The sequence below is a fragment of the Mesoplodon densirostris genome, chromosome 7 (assembly GCF_025265405.1).
Source record: "Mesoplodon densirostris isolate mMesDen1 chromosome 7, mMesDen1 primary haplotype, whole genome shotgun sequence".
Taxonomy (NCBI): Eukaryota; Metazoa; Chordata; class Mammalia; order Artiodactyla; family Ziphiidae; genus Mesoplodon; species Mesoplodon densirostris.
The window spans coordinates 105,784,116-105,809,045 of NC_082667.1; the positions used below are offsets into that span (position 1 = coordinate 105,784,116).

The 24,930-nt window shown below is 42.1% G+C and overlaps 1 protein-coding gene across 1 annotated transcript; it reads right to left on the bottom strand.

Moving 5' to 3' along the window:
- Positions 1–5,320: 5,320 nt before the first annotated feature.
- Positions 5,321–16,983, bottom strand: PLET1 (placenta expressed transcript 1). The gene is made up of 3 exons (XM_060105248.1): positions 16,791–16,983; positions 12,105–12,303; positions 5,321–5,990 (listed from the first exon to the last, which is right to left on the bottom strand). Exons 1-3 carry the CDS (start codon positions 16,972–16,974, stop codon positions 5,321–5,323), a joined length of 1,053 nt encoding a protein of 350 aa, XP_059961231.1. The 5' UTR covers positions 16,975–16,983.
- Between the last annotated feature and the right edge of the window lie 7,947 nt (positions 16,984–24,930).

Sequence of the window (24,930 nt, forward strand, 5' to 3'; positions counted from 1 at the left end):
TTTCTATTATAATACCTATACAGTGCCCTTTCTTGCAGTTTTAAAATTACATATATGTTTCCTTTTGTCTTATTTATTTGCTTGTTAGTTTATTGTCTGTACTCACCTCAAGGATGTCAACTTCATGAGGGCCAGAGCCTTGTCTTATTCATTGTTTCCCCAGGACCTAGCCCAGTGCCTCTTACAGAGCAGGTGCTGAATAATTATTGCATGTATGAAAGTGCCCAAAAGTAAAGAACTGGTTGAAACTGGTTTGGTAAAAATTTTGAGATTTAACACCAAAATGTCTTTTTTTAATTGAAGTGTAGTTGATTTACAATGTTTAACACCAAACTTTAAAGTATACTTCAGATAGGTGTTATTTTTTACATGCTTCAGCTTAGAGAACAACCACTGCAATATGAAATAAAATCCCGTCTTCCTCCAAACTTGTTTGTCTGGCTAACTTTATCTTCCTGGGGATTTTCCATTCCCATTTGTGGGTAAAGTTTGTCTTAGTCCTCAACTACTAATTTAAGCACAGATAAGCTAGAATTCTGAATCACGGGTCTTAGTAAATTGCTGTCCTCATGACCACACCATCATTTGTTAGCAGCGCTCACTCAGGGGCTCACTAAGGTACTCCCTTTATGGCAGGACAGACAGTGAAGATTGGTGGGTAGTTTCTGTCCCAGCTCGTGGAGAGTGGATTTACCCCAGGCAGAGAGGCCTCAGCTGGTCTTGCAAAGAATGCCTTTTATCATTCCATCTGTTTAGCCCCTAGGAGCAGGGTTCCTTGTAGAGTGTAGATCTAACAGATCGGTGGCAACACTGAGGCAATATGTGGTTTTCAGCAAACTAGGGCTCAATGTGTTGCCATAATAACTTTCAGTAATTCCCAAAGAACTAGGGGAAACATCAATGTTCCTTTCTTGAAGGAGAAAACTGTGTTTAGAAAAGAAAAAATGCAGCCTAACCAGGTGTGGGGTGTGACGTCTTCCACCTTCATTTTTTTTTTATTTAGTTTTTATTTTTTTACAACTTTATTGGAGTATAATTGCTTCACAGTGGTGTATTAATTTCTGCTTTATAACAAAGTGAATCAGTTATACATATACATCTGTTCCCATATCCCTTCCCTCTTGCATCTCCCTCCCTCCCTATCCCACCCCTCCAGTCGGTCGCTAGTGGGAAGCAGCCGCATAACACAGGGAGATCAGCGCTCGGTGCTTTGTGACCTTCCACCATCATTTGAAGTTGTGTTGATGTCTGTGTAGTTAACTAACAGGTTTTTGGCATTTATTGGCTTATTGTGAATTAGCATTATGTCAGTCACAATGTGTCCAGTGTCTCAGTCATCAGGCCCTTTAAGGTAGGAGTCAGCTCTAGTTTACTAAAAGGAATCTGGGCTTTTAAGTAGATTAAGAGCTGGGATTTGAACCTAGGTTTGTGTGGCTTAAAAAAAAAAAAAAGATAAAAACCCCAACTCAACAATTATAATAACTATTTCAAAAAATATCCCAAGCTCTTTAAATATGCTTTGTCTACACATTTTATTTTCGCCAAAGGCTTTTTGAGTTTGTTGGACTCAAGCATCTGAGTCTGAAGTTATTTTTACATATAGGTTATATATGTATGCATCGATAAATATGCAGATACTTTTGCATATGTTAAATTATTTCCCGGTTATATTAGGTATATATATTTAACTTTATCTATATATGGATATAACTTGCATAAAAGCAGGGTGGGGTGGTACATGTGTCCTGGTTTCACTGCTGTGCCACATTCAAAGAAATACAGTCCAGCAATCAGAAGTAAAATAATTCTGATTTTCACTTGTATCTCTTGAAGGACATTGCCAGAACTGGTTTGTAACCAAGAGTAGTGCCTGGGAAACCCCTCGCCTCTCCTTTCAGTCCACAGAGGCTCCAAAGCTTCTTTCTATCTCAGCCCACACAATACTCAACCCAAACTTTGCCTTTGCTTTCTCTTCTCCCACCCTCTCCCTTGTCCCAGCTCTCTATTATGTAGAATAATTTAACCCCTTTACTCATTATTTAGATTCTCTATGAGAGAGCCTAGGAGCTGACCCAGAAAGCCAGAAGACATTCTACTTAGAATCCTAAGGGGTAGAGGTGAAGGTGGGGCTGGAGGGAGAAAGACGGTGAAAAGTCAGACGTTAGCCATTTCTTACAACAATTACAAATGAGACATTTTAGTCCTTGTTAGGGCACCATTTTATTTGTATATATTTATATTGTTATTTATATTATATATATTTATATTGTATTGAAATGCTTGGCTTACTTGTACATCAGTGTATCGTTCGTGGTGCCTTTTTAAGGCATTAAATAATTATATAGTGCTTAACTTTGCGCCAGGTACTGTTCTGGGTGCTTTATATATATTAACTGATTTAATTTCCACAACAGCCAATAGGTAGCTACTATTTTTCTCCCTATTTTACAAATGAAGAAACCAAGGTACACAGAAGTTAAGTAACTTATATGAGGTCCCACAGCTAATAAGGGGTAAAATAAAATGAAATTGAACTGTGCAGTCTGGCTTCAGAATTTATCCTTTAAGACAATTGCCAAAACTACCTCTCTTATGAAATAATAAAGTTTACTGAAAGTTTTCAACACTTACTTGAAAAAATAACTTGGGGGTTGATAGACAATAAGATACTGTCTACATTTTCTCCCTGTTCTGAGTCTTTTTCTTGCTCTGAATGGTTGGTATTGTAGTTGGACTGTTGACCAGGTCTGGAACCTTTCTGGTGTGTGAAAAATCTTTGAGGTAATGGGATTTGGAAGACATTAATTTTCTTTCCTACTTTCTCAGAATGAATTATCACTTCCCTTTCAATGGGTAGGCAGTTGCTGTTTCTGACACAGAATAGGAATGCATTGAATTTACAAAACACGAAGCTGCAAACAAGAAAACACACAAGTGGAAGAACAAGATTGGGCAAGGGAGTATGGGAGCGATAAATAGTCTGTCTCTTGTCTGTGCACGAGGTGCATGCAGCCTGTGGGCTTCCTTGCCATTGCTTGTGTGCCTTTTTTTTTTTTTTTTTTTTTTTTTTTTTTGCGGTATGCGGGCCTCTCACTGTTGTGGCCTCCCCCGTTGCGGAGCACAGGCTCCGGACGCGCAGGCTCCGGACGCGCAGGCTCAGCGGCCATGGCTCACGGGCCCAGCCGCTCCGCGGCATATGGGATCCTCCCAGACCGGGGCACGAACCCGTATCCCCTGCATCGGCAGGCGGACTCTCAACCACTTGCGCCACCAGGGAGGCCCGCTTGTGTGCCTTTTTTTTGTTTGTTTTGGTCTATCACTTCCCATTAGTCAAGGTCAGGATTAGCTGTCCCTGAGACTGTGAAAGTACATACTTCTTTAGCCCTTTACTTTTCTTCTGCTACTCACTGTGCTTGCCACTTACTGGATTCACTTAAGGAGTGACCAAGGATGGCAAATTTTTGGAGCCTGTTCTGCTTCAATTCCTGCCTCCTGAGCCCAAGGAAGATATCACTAGTTGAATATGAAGTATTTTTGAGCCTGGATTTTGCTTCGGAATCCTTCTCAACAGTGCCCTTAGGGTGTCCTGGTTAAAGTGCAGGCTCTAAAGTGGTATAGACCACTCTTCAAAACCCACTAGCTTCACTGTGTATTCACTGAAGACTCTGGGCAAATTATTTCTCTCTCTCTGCCTGAGTGTCGTCCTCTGTAAAATGGCTATATCTCATAGGGTTGTTGTGAGGATTACGTGAGATGACGCCTATAAAGTGCTGAGTATAACGCCTGGCAGATACCTATGGTGGCTACCAAGTGACATCACAGAAAATTGTGGAGTCAGGAGTGCCAAGAATTGGTCCCTCCACTGAAGCAGCCATTAAACTGGCAAAATCTGTCAGGGTCAACTTTTTCCGAACTCTAGACTCTAATAAAAAAAACCTTATAGTTGTTAGGGGAATGCTTAATGAGGAAAGAGGCTGCTAAATTTTGACATACATGAAAATCTGTCAGGTCACTGGCTGACCACTGAGAGAACAGAAGAGAGACTTCAGTGACCACATTCAACAAGGAACGCAGTCATTGCAAAACTAGTTTAGAAAAGTTACTAGACAAATGGATGATTGCAGCCCTCAACAAGCAACAGCAGCGTACCCTGATGAGAAGGGAGAATATGATTTCCAGAGTCACCATTATAATATTGAAAATGTTAAGTTTTCAACAAAAATTAGACACACAAAATAGGAAAGTATGGCCTATTCACAGGGAGAAAGAAGAAGTTGACAGAAACTGTCCCTGAGGAAGGCCAGCTGGAAGTTGGCATCCAGTCACTGAATGTTGGCATCCTGGAATTTAGCGTAACTACGAAAAGAAAATGCAGTTGCTTATTACAGGAAATACCATACTTACTTTTGGTTTTATATTGTATTATGAGTATTATAAATATTTTGCCCATTTCTCTTAGTGGAAGTTACCATTAGGGGAAAAATGACCAGTTTGCACCTGAGAAAAGTTAAAATTGAGAAAATTTTACTTTTATATCTGGCCTTAAAAATATATACACTCTCACCATTCTGTTGATTTAAAAAAAATTTATTGGAGTATAGTTGATTTACAGTGTTATGTTAGTTTCATGTGTACGGCAAAGTGAATCAGTTTTACATATACATATATCCACTCTTTTAGATTCTTTTCCCATATAGGCCATTACAGAGCATTGAGTAGAGTTCCCTTTGCTATACAGTAGGTCCTTATTAGTTACCTATTTTATATCCATTGATTTTTAAATGCTCACATAAATGAATAAAATTAGATGACATTTTCTGTATTTTAAGTTAATCACTCATTAAAGACATATTTGAATTTAACACATTCATTATTCTTGCTTGAAGCATAGCGTATTTGGTATGACAGAAAATAATGCCTTTATACCATAATCTTTCCCTATCCTTGGCTACTCAGACATGGTACATTCTTATTTTCTTTCCCTTCAAATACTACTGGTGTTGCATCTAAACAAAAGTTTAGATTGACTGTGGAATTGGCTGTCGACATGTTAAATTAAGAGCCAGAATTCCAAGTTACACCCAGACCAGGTTACAAAAAGCCTAATTTGTGTCCTGAGATACCCAGTTGAACAGCAGTGAGCGGACTGGCTACCCTCCACTAAGTGACCCTCAGGTCTCCGCTTGGGTCTGAAGCAGTGGCAGTAGAGTTGTACCTCTGAGAACACAGAGTCTTCATTCACACAGGTCAGAGCCCTGGCTTGGGACTGAACATAGAAGGATGCAGTGGAGGCAGAAGCAGTTGTTCCCCCAGCTTCCTTCTAGAAGAGGAGTTTGCTGATGAGAAAGACGAGCAGGATCTGAATGGCATCTCTCAAGGGGCTGAGGAAGGCTCTGTTGGCTAAGCTTTTGGCTGTGGTTCGGGTTGTGGTTAGCTTGTGGGTTGTGGTTATTTTGTGGGTGTGGGTTGTGGTTAGTTTGTGGGTCGGGGTTGTTATTTTGTGAGTGTGGGTTGTGGTTAGTTTGTGGGTCGGGGTTGTGTTTAGTTTGTGGGTCGGGTTTGTGGTTAGTTTGTGGGTCGGGGTTGTGGTTAGTTTGTGGGTTGGGGTTGTGGTTAGTTTGTGGGTCGGGGTTGTGGTTAGTTTGTGGGTCGGGGTTGTGGTTAGTTTGTGGGTTGTGGTTAGTTTGTGGGTCGGGGTTGTGGTTAGTTTGTGGGTTGTGGTTAGTTTGTGGGTCGGGGTTGTGGTTAGTTTGTGGGTTGTGGTTAGTTTGTGGGTCGGGGTTGTGGTTAGTTTGTGGGTTGTGGTTAGTTTGTGGGTCGGGGTTGTGGTTAGTTTGTGGGTTGTGGTTAGTTTGTGGGTCGGGGTTGTGGTTAGTTTGTGGGTTGTGGTTAGTTTGTGAGTCGGGGTTGTGGTTAGTTTGTGGGTTGTGGTTAGTTTGTGGGTCGGGGTTGTGGTTAGTTTGTGGGTTGTGGTTAGTTTGTGGGTTGGGCTTGTGGTTAGTTTGTGGGTTGTGGTTAGTTTGTGGGTCGGGGTTGTGGTTAGTTTGTGGATCGGGTTTGTGGTTAGTTTGTGGGTCGGGCTTGTGGTTAGTTTGTGGGTCGGGTTTGTGGTTAGTTTGTGGGTCGGGCTTGTGGTTAGTTTGTGGGTCGGGGTTGTGGTTAGTTTGTGGGTTGTGGTTAGTTTGTGGGTCGGGGTTGTGGTTAGTTTGTGGGTTGTGGTTAGTTTGTGGGTCGGGGTTGTGGTTAGTTTGTGGGTTGTGGTTAGTTTGTGGGTCAGGCTTGTGGTTAGTTTGTGGATCGGGTTTGTGGTTAGTTTGTGGGTCGGGTTTGTGGTTAGTTTGTGGGTCGGGCTTGTGGTTAGTTTGTGGGTCGGGCTTGTGGTTAGTTTGTGGGTCGGGCTTGTGGTTAGTTTGTGGGTCGGGTTTGTGGTTAGTTTGTGGGTCGGGCCTGTGGTTAGTTTGTGGGTCAGGGTTGTGGTTAGCTTGTGGGTTGGGATTGGGGTTGTGGTTGGCTTGATTGTGGAGATCTTGGTGGTCAAGTTTGAGGTTTTCCCTGGGAAAAAAAAAATGGCATCAGGACCTCTTTTGGGTGGTGAGTGGGCACTAGAGAAACGAGGCTAATGTGATGGAATGCTGGAGCCAGAGTTCCTGGCAGAATTCAGTGAACACTTCGCAAGGGCCAAGTGTATATAGAGGAGGGGAAACTAGGGGTACAGGATGTTAAGGAACAAAAAATAAGAAACACTCTGACCTTAAGATCTATGGAAGAAGGAATTTATACTGAACTTACATAATTGTTGAATTTGCTGTTGGGAAGGTAGTCTGCCTTCAAATGTCCTCATGTCCTTAATATTATATTCGATCAATCAGTGCAAATATGATCCAGAGTGGTACAATTTTATTTTATTTTTTTTTGCTAATTTCAAAGTTCCCATGTAAAGGTTTTAAGAACTAGACACCATCCAGGCTTGAGGATGGCTGACTCTGCTTTAAAGGAAGTGGAAGGAGGCCCTGTCCAAATGCTTGAATCCCTTTTTGTGGTGTCTGAGGCATTGGTCATTTTCACAGGTAGTGATCTGACCACATGTTGGTTCTCTGAGGTTGCCTTGCAGAGAAGCAGAGAAAGCCAGGCCTACATCCCTGGGAGGTTGTCTGATTCTGAAAAACTGGAGCTTGGCAATGATACTTCCAAGGGTCTGAGTGAACCACAGAGGGGACTATAATGACGAAGAAGGGAAATGCCAAGTGATTTGCGCAGACCTGTACATTCTGCCCACTTGCAGGGTGCCTTCCAGCTCTGTGGCATTGTCTTATCTCATTTAGCATTTCCTCAGGACAAATGTTTCTCTAGCGCACCACTGAGCCCAAAGTCTGAACAGAACCGCTTTCTTCTCCTTTTTAAAAATCTGGATTTTATTAGCATGGAGCTAAGGAGTCCTGACTAGAGACAAACTTTTTTTTTTTTTTTTTTTTTCCTTTCCTAGCACCTATACGAGTGTTCATTTCAAAAATGTCCTGGAGAAAGAAAATAACATACCAAACTTTTCACAGAGGGGAAGCCACCAAGGAAACAGTTAAGGCTTTCATATAATAGTTTCATTAGGCATAATCACTTTAATATTTGTTGTTGAAGATAGATATGCCTTTGATCACATTTGCAATGCTTGACTGACAGGAAAATGGGCAGCGTACTAGATGTATTTCAGTGTTTGGGGGCTCACGAGGAAGACCTGTTACCTGGACACTGAGAAAGACTAATGTTACTTGTTCTTGGTTGAAGCTTGTATTTAAAAACTTCATTAAAAAAAGAAGATTGTCTTTATAGTTTTAAAGTAAGTTTACGAAAAGTCGAGAAAAGTATAAGATGTGGAATTTGAGTCCTCGTTTTGCCATTTACTTTCTGTGTGGCCTTGGGCAAATTACCTATCTTTTCTGAACCTCAGTTTCTTGAATTTGTTTTTGCTTGGGAGAGAGAGATAAGAAAGAAGGAAGGGTGCCGAGAAGGGAGAAGGGCAGGGAGCCTCAGAATGGTTTGAGGTTGAGGACTACAGCCTGGGAAAGGCCAGTAGAAATTCCTGGTGGTTGTGCTGGAGGCCAGAGGCCACTCTGAGAACTAATGAAATTATTGGTTTTCTACGCTATCAACCCTGCTTTGTGCAAATCTCCCTTCTCATCCCTTAAACCCTCCGGTAAAGTCTGCTATACCAGTGAAGACTCTGTGTGAGGTGGTATTCTTGTGAAAATTGAGGAAGGAACCAACTTCCATATCCACGTCTGTGTGGTGTTGAATGGAAACAGCTCCTGAGGAAGCCGGCGTCTGGAGCCACAAGTGACCATGAGAATCGAAGGCCCCTTGGAATTGGCTTTTGTTTTCCACAGGGCACAGGATAAGGGGTTGAGCTAATCTTATGTAGACCTCAAGGTGCTGGGAGACTCAACTGGTATCTGGGTAACGCATGATTAGAAGACTTTTTTCTAGGGCACCCACAAGATAATTTTCTGGGCCGATGGATTTCATTGCCAGATATGTAAATAGACTGCAGAGGAACTTACCATTTCTTTTCAGTATCTTAATAGAAGCTCTAGCCATGTTGTGGAAATCGACTGTGAAGGCTCTGTGGAGGGCAAATTGATGAGAGATAATGGTGAGGAATTCGCAAGTTCAGCTCACATTGCTGCCTTCCCAGGGGACCCCAACCTCTTAGTTCCTTTTGTGCTTAAATTCTTTACAGCACAAGTAGCAGATCGTTCAGTACTGGCCTGCTGTATACTGTCTGGACCAAGATCTTCCACAGTTTTGCTCCAGACAAGAACAAGTCCATCCCTCTCCCCCACCAACACCAGCACCCTGAATTCCCTACAGGCTGGTATACACAGCTGGTCTTTGTTCAGGCTAGTCTTTCTGCTTGTAATACCAGTCCCGGGCACATCTGCCCACAGACTCGACAGTAGCCTCTATGAAATTGTTGCTCCTGGTTGTCATGGACCCAGACAGAGCTCCATCAGAGAGACATGCCCCTCTACTGCACTGCCTTGCTATGAGCCTCTCCCCCCGACTGGAGGGCCAGCTCTTCGAGGGCAAGTTCTTTTGTCAACAACGCCTGACACGTAGCGTCATAGGTGCTTAATGTTCATTAAATGATCTGTACAGCTTGGTCTGTTGTTCTGATATCATTGGGCCCATTATTATATCAGTCTCTTGTTCACACATTGAAAAATTCATGAGAGTGCACTACATGCCAGTCACTGTGCTTACTGCTAAGGGAACAGTGGTGAACACAGCAGGCGTGGTTCTTACCCTGGAGACTTTAAACGAATAGTCAACTGACAAGTAAGTGATTGCAGTCGTGATATGTGCTCTAATGAAGCAGTGGCAGTGATGAGAGTGAGTAAACAGGGAGCGGAGCTTGATCTGGGGGTTCAGGGATCTGAGGAAGTGCTGTGTAACCTCAGTAATTATTTCTGTATAGGCCCTGCCTCCCAACCCTCATTGTAAAGTTCGGTGGGCAGGAACCTCTTCATGTTGCCTTTTGTGTGCTACTCAGTGTAGTGGGCTTCCCCCATCGTATGTGCTGCTCCCCTCCCCTTGTCAGCCTCGCTGATCAGAGCTGTGTGTGTACATCGTAAACAAGCAGAGAGGCCAGTGCAACACAGCAGGTGCGAGTGAAGAGGGGTCTGGAGACCGCACTGTCGGTGGGAATGTGCTGTTTCCATTGAAGATTGTCACCACCATTTGGTGTTTTATCTGTTGTTGCATGGAGTGTGGAGGCCTTAAGGAGGTGAGATGAAAGGCAAACCATTGCCCTCATTAGCCCTGGCCGGCTTCTAAGGGGCTGCTGTCATCATGAGGCTGGGTTGTAGCAGCTCCCTTTGGATTTTACTCTTGCAGGTCTCTCTGTGGGCATAATAGCACCTCCTCCAGAGCCAGCTAGGTCCGACCAGACCCGGGCATGGTGGGAGAGGCTGGAGTGACTTGGCAGCATCACCATCACCGCTGTCTACAGAGACTTGGTGGCAGTTCATAGTGGACGTGGCCTGATAGTCAGACCTGCCCTTTCAGTACAAAGTGACAGTCTGAAAGTGTAAGGACCTCTCAACATTTGGTTCTTAAAGTGAACTTGAAAATAAATCCCTAGCTGGGGGGGAAGTTTTTTGGTTAGAGTCCCCAGGTGGCCTCACCTCAGAATCTGAGTGTGTCCATTTTGTACAACAGGAGGAAGCCAGTTTTATTGTACAATCATCACACTTTCTGCCAGCAAGCCATTTCCAAAATGATTCTATGTTTTAAAAAATGAGTCTCTGTGTCATGGTGAAACCGAGTCCCCCTAAAACTGAGATCCCTTGCTGAGTTTATGATTAACCACTCTATCAAAAACTTTATTCTCTTTCTTGTCCCACTCCCACCCCCATTCCCCTTAGGATTGAAGAGTATCAAAGAAACGGGGGGACTGAAACCAAGCAGGACCCTGGGGGCCCGCCCTAGTACAAAAGCCCCTCCATGTCCCCCCGTTTCTTGTTTGTAGAGAAAGGCTTTAGTCTCCTAGACCCTCCTTGAGTTCCAAAGAGCAGACTTAAGCAGTTAGTAATTAGGGAAGTGAGGGAATGCAGAAACAAAGGAAAGCAGTCAAGAAATAATACTTCAGTGATAAAACAGAGTCCTAGTTCTCCTCAAGGGTTACATATAACAATCTGATACATATCTGTGAGTTGTTCTGCAGAAACTAAGACCGCTGCCCAAGTGGAGGATGGTGACTACGTGGTGACCACAAGCACGTGGACCCCAGACTGGTTGGAATCAGAAGGTTGATGATTCAGATTCCTGAAGCATCACCCTGTTACCTCACACCACCAACCAATCAGAAGAAAGTCATGCCCCCTGAAAACTTCACCCCAAATGTGGCCTTTCAAAGACCTTCCCTGAAAGCCATTGTGGAGGCCGGGTCTTCTGAGTATGAGCCACCTGTTCTCCTTGCTTGGCGCCTGCAATAAACGCTGCACTTTCCTTCACCACAACCTGGAGTCAGTAAATTGGCTCTGCTGTTCGGCAGGCAAGTGGACCCAAGTTCGGTTTGGTAACAATGGGGACTGAGTACCCCTCCTCCAGGCTCCTGGCTACTGGCAGCTTCTCTGCACCCCCAGTTTAGCAAGGGCTCCTGGAGGACTGCCCTGGGCATTGGCAGAGAGGGGAACGCTCAGGTGGCCAGATGGTTCCAAGACGAGTGTCTTTATTTTTAACTATTTGCTGCTGCTTCCCCCAACCTGCCTGGCTGTGGAGTACTGTCTGCCCCAGACTAATAGGAGTGAATTGGGTGGGAGTAGGAGGGAATATAGAGAATCTGAAGCAAACTGGGTGCCAGTGACAAGGATTCTTTGCTTGACCAAAGTTTAGTCAGGCTCTGGAACCTTCTCCTAGGCCCATCTGTGCACTTCCTTGTAAAATCCAGTTTTAGCCAGAATCCTCATAAGTCAGTTTAGCAAGAGCATCCCACCCTTGATATCTGATCACCTTTATTATCTGATTGAATTCCTCATCCTCTACTATCCCCCAGGTGATATCAGACCAGCTTGGCCTCCCTTAAGCAAGAATCCTGTTAGGTCAGTTTAGGCAGAGCCCCCTTAAACGTCTTGATGTTTCCTCTTAGTGATTTTCCATCCACTGAGCCCTCACCCTGTTCCTGGGCTGTAAATTCCCACCTGCCCATGTTGTATTCAGAGTTTAGACTTGTTCCATACTGAGGTCTCTTTTCTCTTATTGTGATAGTCCTGAATACAATCTGTTTTTGTTCATTCATTCATTAGTTTTGCTTTAACTACTACCCAGCTCTGGTTTTCTTTAACACCAATTCTTTCTGTTTATGTTGAGCATACCTGGTGTGTGTGTGTGTGTGTGTGTGTGTGTGTGTGTGTGTGTGTGAGTGATATGTATAGACTTCTACAGATAAAGGTAGGACAAAGAACGGTGAGGCAGAAAAGGAGTACAGCTACTGAATTATCCACATCATAGCTGGATTGTATTTTGAGTCCACCAAGGTCAGTATAAAACTGTACAAACATAATATGAAATTGTAAAAGCCCAAAGCAAATCATATATGGGTAGGTTCTTACTGTAGCTTGACTGCAGTTATGTTCATGGGACTAGGAGATACCCATTTTGCCTTGAACTTGCTGTGTGGGTTCTTCACGTGGTACAAGACGCTGCCGTTGCAATACTTGTCACCTTTTTGCCAGGAGCCAATGACTGAGTTGTGCTGGTCCGTTGCTCGCAGGACCACAGAGTTAATACCATTATTCACAGCAACTGACACTAGGAGGAAATGAGAAGGAAACAATCAGTCATCTGTGCAGTAAGACAAGAGATGGGGGTCATGAACTCAAAATTAAGTGTGAAAAAAGAAAGTTACAAGTAGTATGTAAATATAGTGTGGTCCCATTTTTGTGAAATAAGTTGAAAAAAGTCTGGAAGGAAATTCATCAAGATATTAACTATGGGGATTTCTTGGTTGTGGGGTGATAGATGGTTTTTATTTTCTTCCTAGTTCTTCTTTGTGTTCTCCAAGTTTTCTACAGGAAAAGGTGAACAAAAGAAGACCTGTACTCTGGCCCTGGTTTTGCTACGTATCAGGGATGAGGTCCTGGCTGACCTTTAACCTCTTGAGCCCCGTTCCTATCTGCCAGATGAGAGTTCTGCCCTTCTCTCGGGAGGAGTGGAGTGTGGGGAGAGAGGGGGTGGATGCATGTGGAAGGGTCAAGTGGGCCTCCAGGGAAGTGCTTCAAGAAATAAGGAACTGTTACTGCCAAGTCAAAGCAAAGCCTATTTCCTGGTTCCAGAAATGCTGATGTTCTTGGTCTTTGTTGTTGAGAGTGAGGGAAGGGGGGGCCTCTGAGACCCAGAGGCCCTAATCCGGGTACCTAGTCCAAGTACCTGCCAAGGCCCAAATCCAAGTACCGCTAAGTAACCACTTAGGGTTCCCTGACCCCCTCCACTCAGGTGAGTCTCACCTGTTGACCTAGCCCAGCGTGTGCCCACAGGGACCCCACTGACACTTTTTAATTCCACCTGTTATTTTCAGCCTCCTGATGTGTAATAGGGAGGGAATTTCAAGAGACTATTTCAGTTTGTCCATTTCCTCCCTTAGAAGATCCCTTCTGAACAAATTTCTCAATGCTAGGATCCTCTCAGCCACCCCAAATTGTTTTAAAGGTTTCTCCTTTACAAAATAACGAAAATTGATTTTGTAGCACAGTAGGATTAGACAGTCCTGGATCTGAATCCTAGCCCTAACATTTAAATCAGTGGTTTCTTTCCTGTTCATCATTCACTCCACAAATATTTATTGAATGCCCGCTTTGCACTAGGGTTGGTTCTAGGTCTGAGGATAATGACATTATCTCTCATTGTATGGAGATCATGATACCTTATCTTGAAAGGTTCCTGGGAGACTGAAGAGAAGAATGTAAAGACTTTAATACTGGTGGGTGTTGGATAAGTTGCCATTGTTATTCTTAGCACGAAACACATTTCTCTGTTCTGTTTGTTTTTGCCAGTCAAAAACAAATCTGAGCCAGATCTCCACCCCCCACCTCCACCCCCCCACCCCCCCACCCCCCACCCCCCACCCCGCCCTGACTTGCTCAGCCAGAACCTGACATTTCTCCTAGATGTGTGTACTTGGTGCTGCGGTGGATGGTGATGAGCGACCGACCGTGTCATCCAGTCATCAAGCCTGTCAGCTCTCCCCTGGGCTTGCCTTTGTCTTTCCTTCTGTTTTCCACCCCCCTCTCTGGCTTACATCTGCCTTTCATCCCTCCTAGTTATCTGTATTATCCAGATTCCTGGCCTCCACAGTCCCCTCCCTTCAGGCTTCAGCCTGATCAGACTTCCACACTCAACACTTCCATCAGGACACACACCTGTCCAAAACCTTCAAAGTGCTCTTCTAGAGCCTCTAAACGTTTCTGGTTTTATATTTCTGCTTCTGTTGCTTGCAGTACCCAGCGCATGGCTCTTATGATCCTCATAACCCAGCTCACTCCGCTGTTTCCACCCCCACTCCAGGGCATCCAGGCTCCCTCTGCTTCTGCAGACACACCTGGCTTGCCTGCCCCTGGCCTTTGTTCATGTCTGGTGCCCGTCTGGAATCTTCCTTCCTTCTCATCTCACATCACATCCCCACTTACTCTCCAAGATCCTGCTGATGTCCCACTTCTGGGCTCTTTTTCTCTCACTCCTGAATCATGTATTTTTTTTTTTTTTTTTTTTACTATAGAGTTGAGGACTTAATTACATTCTGGCTTGTACTACATGCTGTAGTTTCACCTACGTATCTGGCCAGCCCAGTTCTGGGCACCTGGAGGGCACTAAATAAAGACTCATTGATTGGCTTTTAAAAAGTTGTGCATCCAGTGTTGCATAGTGCCTTAAAGCTGAAGGTTCAGGAAAAAAAGGCAAGCAAGTTACATTTCTCTTGCCCACGGAAGTAAAAAATGGAGGCAGATGCTTAGCCAGCACAGTTGTAATACAAATGCTACTACCTTATGAGTTTCTTTGACTGATACCAAGTCAGACTCAAGAGAACCTGTTCTAAGATATTGCCTGAGATGCAGTTGTGTCTTGGAACCAGCCAAACCATTTGTACATGTCTTACCAATGTTAACACAAACCCTGAAAATAAAAAAAATTTCAATATTAAAATGAGGAGAAGCAGTTGGCCTGTGTGGGCATTTACTCAGTCTCCCCAGAAGTTCCGAGTCCCAGCAAGTTCCTATGATGACCCAAGGAAACCACGGAGCCTGCTGTGTAATTTTAGGTGTGCAATCTGGTACATCACACCTCCGAGGGCATAGGATTTTGATTCTCAACTTAAATCATTCCTATAGTGAGTCAGTTTATCACAGAGCTTTAGCACGTTTCTGTTCTGAGATGAAATCACACGAAGTTTGGGGAAGTACAAGATACGTAGTGGGCATTCAGTGAGCCTTAGTTCCTGTTCTCCTTTCTCTCTGCTCTACCCGATGCCTCTGTAAATGCTGTGATGTCCCTCTCATCCAGCACGTTCCCTTTCAAGGGGTCTTACGGATCATCTTTTGATCCTTCTTTCTTCTGTCTTCCTACTTTCACATGGCTCCTCTGCCACCCCCACCTCCAACCCCTCACCCCTTGCATCTTCACAAGATAGGTTTCTTTTTCTTCCATTTCAACAGCAAAATTCTTCACCTCGTGATGTGTTACCTTAGGTCAGAGGTCTGAGATCTCTGACCATCCAGGTCCTTTTCTGTATACAAGGTCACACACATGCCCTCCTGGTCCTCATCTTGAATCACAAGATTACCCTCCCTGCCCTGTTTAGGACAAGATCTGCTGCCTGAGGGAGTGGGACATAGGGAGGCCCACCACAGCTGAGGCACTTAGTGACAGTCCCCAAGAAAAAATAGAGAAAAGGACTAGCCAGGATGAGTGTGTGAAGGCAGGCCATAGGCATTCTCCTGCTGAAGCCTGGAATCTGTAGAGCATGGGTATAGATATCACCCTGGTGTTCTCTGCAAAATTTGGTTAGAGTTCTAAGAGAGGCAGGATAACATGGTAGATGAGGAGTCAGGCTCTGAAGCTGGACGGCCTGGCTAGACAAAGCAGGACAAATCTTGGCTATTATTTAGGTTCAAATATTAGCTGTGCAACCTACTAGTGACCTTGGGTAAAACGTTAACTTTCCTGTGCTTCAGTTCTCATCTGTAAAGTGGGGAAGATAATAGCATTTACCCTTAGAACAGTACTCAGCACACAGTAGGACGTCTTAGCTCTCATTACCTTAACTGAGAGGCATATAGTGTAGTGGTTAAGAGCAGGGTCTCTGAAGCTAGAATGCTCGGGTCCACATCCCAGGTCCATCACTTAAGCGGCTCTGTGACCTGAGCAAGTCACTAGCATCTCTACCTCTGTCTTCTCATTGACACACAGGGAATGACAACAGTATCTACCTAGTAGGTCATTGTGAGGACTAAATACATTAGTATATGTCAACAGTCATATTAAATTTGTTGTTATCATGAAAGTTATTTGAGAGCACTTGCCTTGACTTGTAGGTTTGACTGATCCCAATATCTAGAACATAGTTCTAGGCACCTCAAAGAAAAGCACTGGATTAGTGATGAACAGACGAAGATTCAAGGGGCAGTTCTGCCACTGATTAGCCCGTGAGACCCTGAGCAGGTCGTTCAACTTCTCTCAGCTTCAGGCTCCTCGTTTATCAGATGGGATAGTAATACCTTCCCTGTCTAGCTCACTAGCTTTTCCACCCACAGACTAAAAGTGAACAGCGTCTCCTGGAGTTGTGCCCTATACAATCATCCATGGTGGCATTGTTTCATCAAGTGGATGGGAAAAGACTACAAACTGTGGTGCAATTTTTATCCCTTAAAATAATAAAAATGCCCCCCCCAATACAGACTGTTTTAAGTAAAAAAAAAAAAAAAAAAAAAGCCCAAATTATTTAAGTGAGAGAACTTGCTGCAGTTGTGCTTTTGCTGGGACTCGGTTAACCTGAGTGTTGGGATGTAATGACTCCCATGGCTCAGGTTCACACAGGGGACATGCAGAAATAGGAAATAGTCCCACCCAACCCATCCTCTCACATGTTCTCATTCTCCCTCTTTCTGCCTCTGTGTCCCAGACGGGTCAAAAACACATGTTTTGTTTGTGTTATTGAGAGCAGGGATGGAGGGGTATGTTCTGCAATTCTGGTTTTATCTACCCTCAGAGAACAGAGGACAGCAGAGAGAATGGCTTCTACTTACCTGTGTAGACTGTATTGCTTTTATAGACGTTTGGGTTGGCATGGATTCCTGAGGAAGTGATGACAATGACCTTACTGAAGAACTTGCAGTTGTCTTTGTGACTTATACAGCTGGCAGGAGAACACAGCAGTCCAAGGCACAGAAACAGCCCCAGTGGCAGCAGCAGGGGCCCGAGGATTGCCATGGTCTTGATCTGTTCGGAAACTACTGGGCCTGGAGCTGGGTAAGAGCTACAACTCACCTGTTTATATGCTCTGGGGCTGGAACTTCTGGGTGAGGTCATACATGCAAATCTCTGGCCCACTCCTCCCTAAGATGAACTGGCTTCTGGAATTTGGCCCAAGATATCACGAGGAATGAATCTTCTTGTATCTGTCACCATGACCCTTTGCCAATTCCAGTTTTGCTCATGAAGGGGAATGTATTGGTGGTGGTTTTATTTTGCCTCTCATTCACCTCAGCATCTGACATTTGAAGGAAGCTGTGAGAAGGGGTTAATACCGGCAAAGTGAAATTCAGAGTTGAGTAATCATCACATACCTGTCCTGTTTAGGAACTCCACTCTTCTCCCTACAGGAAACTCAGGCATTAAAGCACTTTTCTTCATGGAATATTACATATCCTTTCCAAGTCTCCTTAATCGAACATGTCTCCTGTCCCCGTTCATTTTGTGACTATCATAGAACTAGAAAGACTGTGCTTCTGGATTTATATTTGTTTCTTTGGAAAGAAACAGCTTTGGTTCACCTTGCTCCTGCCTGACACTTTCCTCTATACTACTGTAGCACAAGGAAACTACTGAAAAAAATCAGAAAATATGCTTTTTTCATACTTCTTCTCTGATTTTAATTCACTCGCTGAAGGAGAAAAGAGGAGAGATGTATTCTGTGTGAGTAGAAAGAAAACAAAAAATGTAGAATTGAATCAAAGAGATATTTATAAATGTTTTTTCAGGAGAAGCACTTACAGAATGGTAGAGTGAGGACCTCTGAAAAACCTACTCCTCCAGAAAAGCAATGAGCAAAAACAATCTAAACCAACTTTTTCAGAACTCTAGAAATTAAGCAAAGACTTGCAACAATTCAAGGAGCATTTGTTTAAGACAAATGGCTGAATCTCATTAAACATAGTGAGCATCGAGGCATTTTAACTTGCCCTGTTCCCATCCCTCTTACCCCACCTCTTCAAGTAGCCTTAGAAACCAACAGCCTTGCAACTACTATGATAGCCATGAAGACCAGCAAACTAGCAGCCAATAGGGAGGGGACAGGATGGGCTTGGAGTGCTCCAAAAAGCTTCATTTCCAGAGAATTGTCACTATATGACCTGTCTGCAAATTGCCTATAAAGCTGAATTCTCAGGGCTTTCAGAACTTTCTCTGGGCAAACAGCCTTATTGTTAGGGTATTTGTTGAAAATAATCAGTGGGAAGTTTTTAACATTGCAGCTGTCTGAAGCAGTGGTTGCAACTGGGACTAACAAGGAGCTGAGCAAAAATTTTAAAAGAAAAACTGGGACTGAGATGTTGGTGGGGGCCTTGGAAAGCTCTGACAAATTCCTGGGAATCTAAAAGGTCATCTGCATGTACAGAGCTATGCACATGCCAAGAAAAGATCTGAGAAAGCCCTAATCTCTTACCTCTGGCTGATCTTGAGGGTCTATACACGTAAGAAATGTAGGCAAAGGCTGAGTTGTAAACTGCCTATTTGACCAGTAAAGGCATGCACACAGAGAGGAAATTGGCAAAAGTTGAGAGACTTATTGGTTCAAGACATTTAGGAAATCTCTGTCTATTCATTAGCTGACCACTAAGCTAACTAAGCAGAGACTTCAGTGGCCACACATAATAAAGAATACTGACTTTGCAGAATGAATTAATTCCGAAAAATTGCTAAATAAACAGCAGCAGCAGCAGCAGCAACAACAAATAATAATAAATGCGAACTACAACAAACCCTGGGAAGGAGGGGAATCTGGTGTGCAGAATGGTCAATTGTCATATTATATTTTTTAAATGTTCAATTTTCAACAGAAAATTATAAGACATACAAAGGAACAAGAAAGTGTGTTCTGTATACAGAAAAAAAACTCCCAGCCAATAGAAAATGTCCCTGAGGAAGTCCAAATGTTGGACTTACTAGACAAAAACATTAACTCAATCATTATAAATATGTTCAAAGGACTAACAAAAGCCATGTTTAAAGAATAAAAGAAAAGTTTAAGAATGATGTCTCAACAAAAAAGAATATTAATAAAGAGATAAAAATGGTAAAAAGGAACATACAGAAAATTTGTAGTTGAAAAGTATAACTGAAATGAAAAATTCACTAGAAGGACTTAAGAACAGATTTCAACTAGCAGAAGAAAGTATCAATAAACTTGAAGATATTCAGTGAAGATACTGAATAAATTTAACAACCGAAGTACAAGACTTGTATACTGAAAACTATAACAAAGAACTCATAATAGCCAAAATGATCTTGAAACAACAACAACAAAGTTGGAGGACTCACATTTACCAGTTTCAAAACTGCAAAGGTACTGTAATCAAGACAGTGTGGAAAGATGGTGGCGTGGAGTAGAAGGACAATAAGCGCACCTCCTCTCGTGGGCATACCAGAAGTAAAGCTGTTGACAGAGCGGCTATTGATGAGAAACACTGGAGTCTACCAGAAAAGATCTTCTATAACTAAAGATATAAAGAAGGAACCACAAGGAGACAAGAAGGAGGTCAGGGGTTATCAAGACCCATACCCCTGAGAAAAAAATGACAATTGCAGAGGTTCTTCACAAGGAGTGAGGAATCTGAGTGAGGAATCAGGCTCACCATCCTGGGGGTCTTGCACTGGAAAAACAACCCCCCAGAATGTTTGGCTTTGAAGGCCAGCAGAGACCCACAGGTTTGGGGGAAATAGAGACTCGACTCTTAAAGGGTGCACACAAAATTTCACATGCTCCAGGACCCAGGGCAGAAGCAGTAATTTGAAAGGGACCTGGGTCAGACCCACCTGCTGATCTTGGAGAGTCTCCTGGAGAAGCAAGAGGCAATTGGGGCTCACCCTGGGGACATAGACACTGGCTGCAGCCATTTCGGGAGCTCATTCTACCACAAGGACACTGGTGCTTGCAAGTGCCATTTTTTTTTTTTTTTTTTGCTGTACGCGGGCCTCTCACTGCTGTGGCCTCTCCCGTTGCGGAGCACAGGCTCCAGACACACAGGCTCCGCGGCCATGGCTCGCGGGCCCAGCCGCTCCGCGGCATGTGGGATCTTCCGGGATTGGGGCACGAACCCGTGTCCCCTGCATCGGCAGGCGGACTCTCAACCACTGCGCCACCAGGGAAGCCCAGCAAGTGCCATTTTGGGATCCTCCCTCTAGCTAATTAATGCCAGGACCTTGCCCTACCCACCAGGCTTTTGGCACCAATACTGGGACACCTCAGGCCAAGCAACTACCTGTGGGGGCCACAGCCCCACCTACCAGCAGGCAGGCTACTTTAATACCCCCAGAGCCCACAGCCACCCCGGTCAAGGTTCTGTCCACTAGAAGGCCCAGGACCTGGCCCCACACCCTAGTGCACACGCACTAGACCTGGAACGCCCAGGACCCTGCAGCCAGAGGTCCCAGGGCCCAAGACAGGATCCAGATCAATAAAATTGAATGAAACAGAAACGAAAAAGGAGAAGAAATGAAAAAGGAGAAGTTACAACCAACATCACAGAAATATAAAGGAGCTTAAGAGACTACTACAGATAACTACATATTAATAAAAATGGACTACCTAGAAGAAATGGACAAATTCCTAGAAATGTACAATCTCCCAAGCCTGAACCAAGATGAAATGAAAAATATGAACAGACCACTTACAGATAGTGATATTGAATCGGTAATAAAGAAAAACTCCCAACAAACAAAAGTCCAGGACCAGATTCCTTCACAGGTGAATATTACCAAACATTTAGAGAAGACTTAATGCTTATCCTTCTTAAACTATTCCAAAAAATTGCAGAGGAACTTCACCGAGCTCATTCTACAAGGCCAGCATCACCCTGATACTGAAACCTGACAAAGATATCACCAAAAAAGAAAATTATAGGCAAGTATCATGGATGAACATAGATGCAAAAATCCTCAACAAAATATTAGGAAATCAAATCCAACAATACATTAAAAGGATCATACACCATGGCCAAGTGGGATTTATCCCAGGGATGCAAGGATGATTCAATATCTGCAAATCAGTCGATGTGAATGTGATACACCATATTAAAAAAACTGAAGGATAAAAATCATATAATCACCTCAATAAATACAGAAAAAGTTTTGACAAACTTCAACATCCATTTATGATAAAAACTCTCCAGAAAGTGGGCATAGAGAGAACATACCTCAATATGATAAAGGCCATATATGACAAACCCACAGCTAACATCATGCTCAATGGTGAAAAGCTGAAAACATTTCCTCTAAGATCAGGAACAAGTCAGGGATGCCCACTCTTGTCACTTTTATTCAACATAGTTGTGGAAGTCCTAGCCACGGCAATCAGAGAAGAAAAATAAATAATCCAAATTGGAAAGGAAGAAATAAAACTCACTGTTTGCTGATGACATCATACTATACATAGAAAACACTAAAGGCACCACCAAAAAACTGCTAGAGCTCATCAATGAATTCGGTAAAGTTGCAGGATACAAAATTAATATACAGAAGTCTGTTGCATTTCTATACACTAACAATGAACTATCAGAGAAAATTTAAGAAAGCAATCCCATTCACAATAGCATCCAAAAGAATAAAATACCTGCAAATAAAATAGCTAAGGAGGTAAAAGACCTGTACTCAGAAAACTATAAGATACTGATGAAAGAAACTGAAGACAACACAAACAGATGGAAAGATTTACCATGTTCAGAGACTGGAAGAATTAATATTGTTAGAATGACCATACTACCTAAGAAAATTTACAGACTCAGTGGCATCCCTATTAAAATACCACTGACATTTATCAAAGAACAAGAAAAAATAATTCTAAAATTTGTATGGAAACACAAAAGACCCCAGATAGTCAAAATAATCTCAAAGAAAAACAGAGCTGACAGCACCATGCTCCCAGCCTTCAGACTGCAGTACAGTGCCACAGTAAGCAAAACGGTGTGATACTAGCCCAAAATCAGACACGTAGATCAGTGGAACAGAATAGAGAGCCAAGAAGTAAACACCGACACTTTTGGTCAGTTAATCTGTGACAAAGTAGGCAAGAATATACAATAGGAAAAGACAGTCTCTTCAATAAATGGTGCTGGGAAAACTGAACAGCTACATGTAAAAGAATGAAACTAGAATATTTTCTCACTCTATATACAAAAATTAATTCAAAATGGATTAAAGACCTCAATGTAAACCTGGAAACCATAAAACTCCTAGAAGAAATCATAGGCAAACCCTCTTTGACATAAATTGTAGCAATATTTTTTGGATCTCTCTTAAGGACGAAGGAAACAGAACCAAAATAACCATATGGGACCTAATTAAACTTAAAAGCTTTTGCACAGCAAGGGAAACCCTTGACAAAAGAGAAAAACAAGCTACTGAGTGGGAGAAAATATTTGCAAATGGTATGACTAATATCCTTATCCAAAATATATAATATCCAAAACATCCAAATCCAAAACATATAAACAGCTCATATAACTCAACATCAAAAAAACCAACAGTGCAACTAAAAAATGGGCAGAGGACCTGAATGGACATTTTCCTAAAGAAGACATACAGATGGCCAACAGGCACACGAAAAGATGCTCAGCATTGCTAATCATCAGAGAAATGCAAATCAAAACCACAATGAGATATCACCTCACACCTGTCAGAATGGCTATCATCAAAAAGACCACAAATAACAAATGTTGGCGAGGATGTGGAGAAAAGGGGACCCTTGTACACTGTTGGGGGAATGTAAATTGGTGCAACCACTATGGAAAATGGTATGGAGATTTCTCAAAAAACTGAAAATAGAATCTATCATATGATCCAGAAATCCAAACAAGATGAAAACATTAATTTGAAAAGATACATGCACCCCCAATGTTCATACTAGCATTATTTACAATTGCCAAGATATGGAAGCAACCTAAGTGTCCATCAACAGATGATTGGATAAAGAATCTGTTATATGTATATATTCTATTGTGTGTATGTGCATCTATCTATCTACTATTACATATATATATGTAATAGAATAGAGTATTACTCAGCCATAAAAAGAGATGAAATTTTGCCGTTTGCAACAATGTGGATAGACCTGAAGGTTATTATGTTTAGTGAAATGTCATACAGAAAAATACAAACACTGTATGTTATTACTTATATATGGAATCTGAAATATAAAACGAATGAATATAACAAAACAGAAAAAGACATAGATTTAGAGAACAAGCTAGTAATCAGTGAGGAGAGGGAAGAGGGAGGGGCAAGACAGAGGTAGGGGATTAAGAGGTACAAGCTACCATGTATAAAATAAGTAAGCTGCAAGGATATATTGTACAACACAGGGAATGTAGCCAATATTTTATAATAACTTTAAATGGAATATAATCTATAAAAATTGTGGATCACTGTGTTGTACACCTGAAACTAATGTAATATTGTAAATCAACTATACCTTAATTAAAAAAAGACAAGTGTGGTACTGGCATAAGAATAGACATATAGATCAATGAAACAGAGTTGCAAGTCCAGAAATAAACACATACATTTATGATCAACTGATTTTTTTTGTCATTTAAGATAAATTTTATTACATGAAGATTAAACTTCTGTTATGAGGAGAGTCATACAAGCTTAAACACTTTTTCCCAATGAATCTGAATAAATGAATTTTACTGAATATATCTTCTAGAGTGCTTTTGATGCAGGTTGCTTCAAAAAAGAGTGAAATCATTTTGAATGTTAGAATTAAAACAATTTGATAATTTATTGGTCCTATGACTCCTTTTATGTAATTAAGAATTCTTATGAAATAATACATTTATGTGCTTGGAAACACTCTCAAACTCCATTTTGTCTTGAACCTTATAACCTCTTCTACCCATCATACATTCTTTTTTTAAAAAACTATTTTAAAAAATTGACGTATAGTTGACTTACAATGTTACACTGGTTTCAAGTGTACAACATAGTGATTTGATATTTTTATACATTACAAAATGATCACCACATGATTAACTGATTTTTGACAAGGGTGCCAAGACAATTCGATGGGGGGAAACTAGTCTTTTCAACAAATGGTGCTGAGAAAACTGGGTATTCATATGCAAAAGAGTGCAATTTGACCCCTATGTCATACCATACAAAAAATTAACTCAAGGTGGATCAATGACCTAAATGCTATAAAACTCTTAGAAAAAACCAGAGATGTAAATCTTTAAGACCATGGATTAAACAACAGTTTAATAGATATAACTTAAAGGGGTGGGATAGGGAGGGTGGGAGGGAGGCTGAAGAGGGAGGGGATATGGGATATATGTATACATATAGCCGATTCACTTTGTTATACAGCAGAAACTAACACAACACTGTAAAGCAATTATACTCCAATAAAGATGTAAAAAAAAAAACGGTTTAATAGATATAATGCCTAAAGCAAAGGCAACCAAAGCAAAAATAGATAAGTTGGACTTCATCAAAACTAAAGTCTTTTGTTCTTCAAAGGACACTATCAAAGTGAAAAGACAACCCAAATAATGGGAGGAAATATTTGCAAATCACATATCTGATAAGCGCCCAGTATCTGGAATATATAAAGAGCACTAACAATTCAACAACTAAAAGACAAATATCCCAATTTAAAAATGGGCAAAGGATTTGAATACTTTCTCCAAAGAAGATGTATAAATAACCAATAAGTACATGAAAAGATGCTCAACATTATTAGTCATTAGGAAGATGCAAATCAAAACTACAAAGTGATACCACTGTGAAGAGATACCACTTCACAGCCATTAAGATGTCTATAATCAAAATGACAGATGATTACATGTGTTGGCAAGGATAAGGAGAAATTAGAACTCTCATGCATTGCTGATTGGAATGTAAAAGAATGCTGCCATTTTGGGAAAGAGTTTGGCATTTCTTCAAAAAATT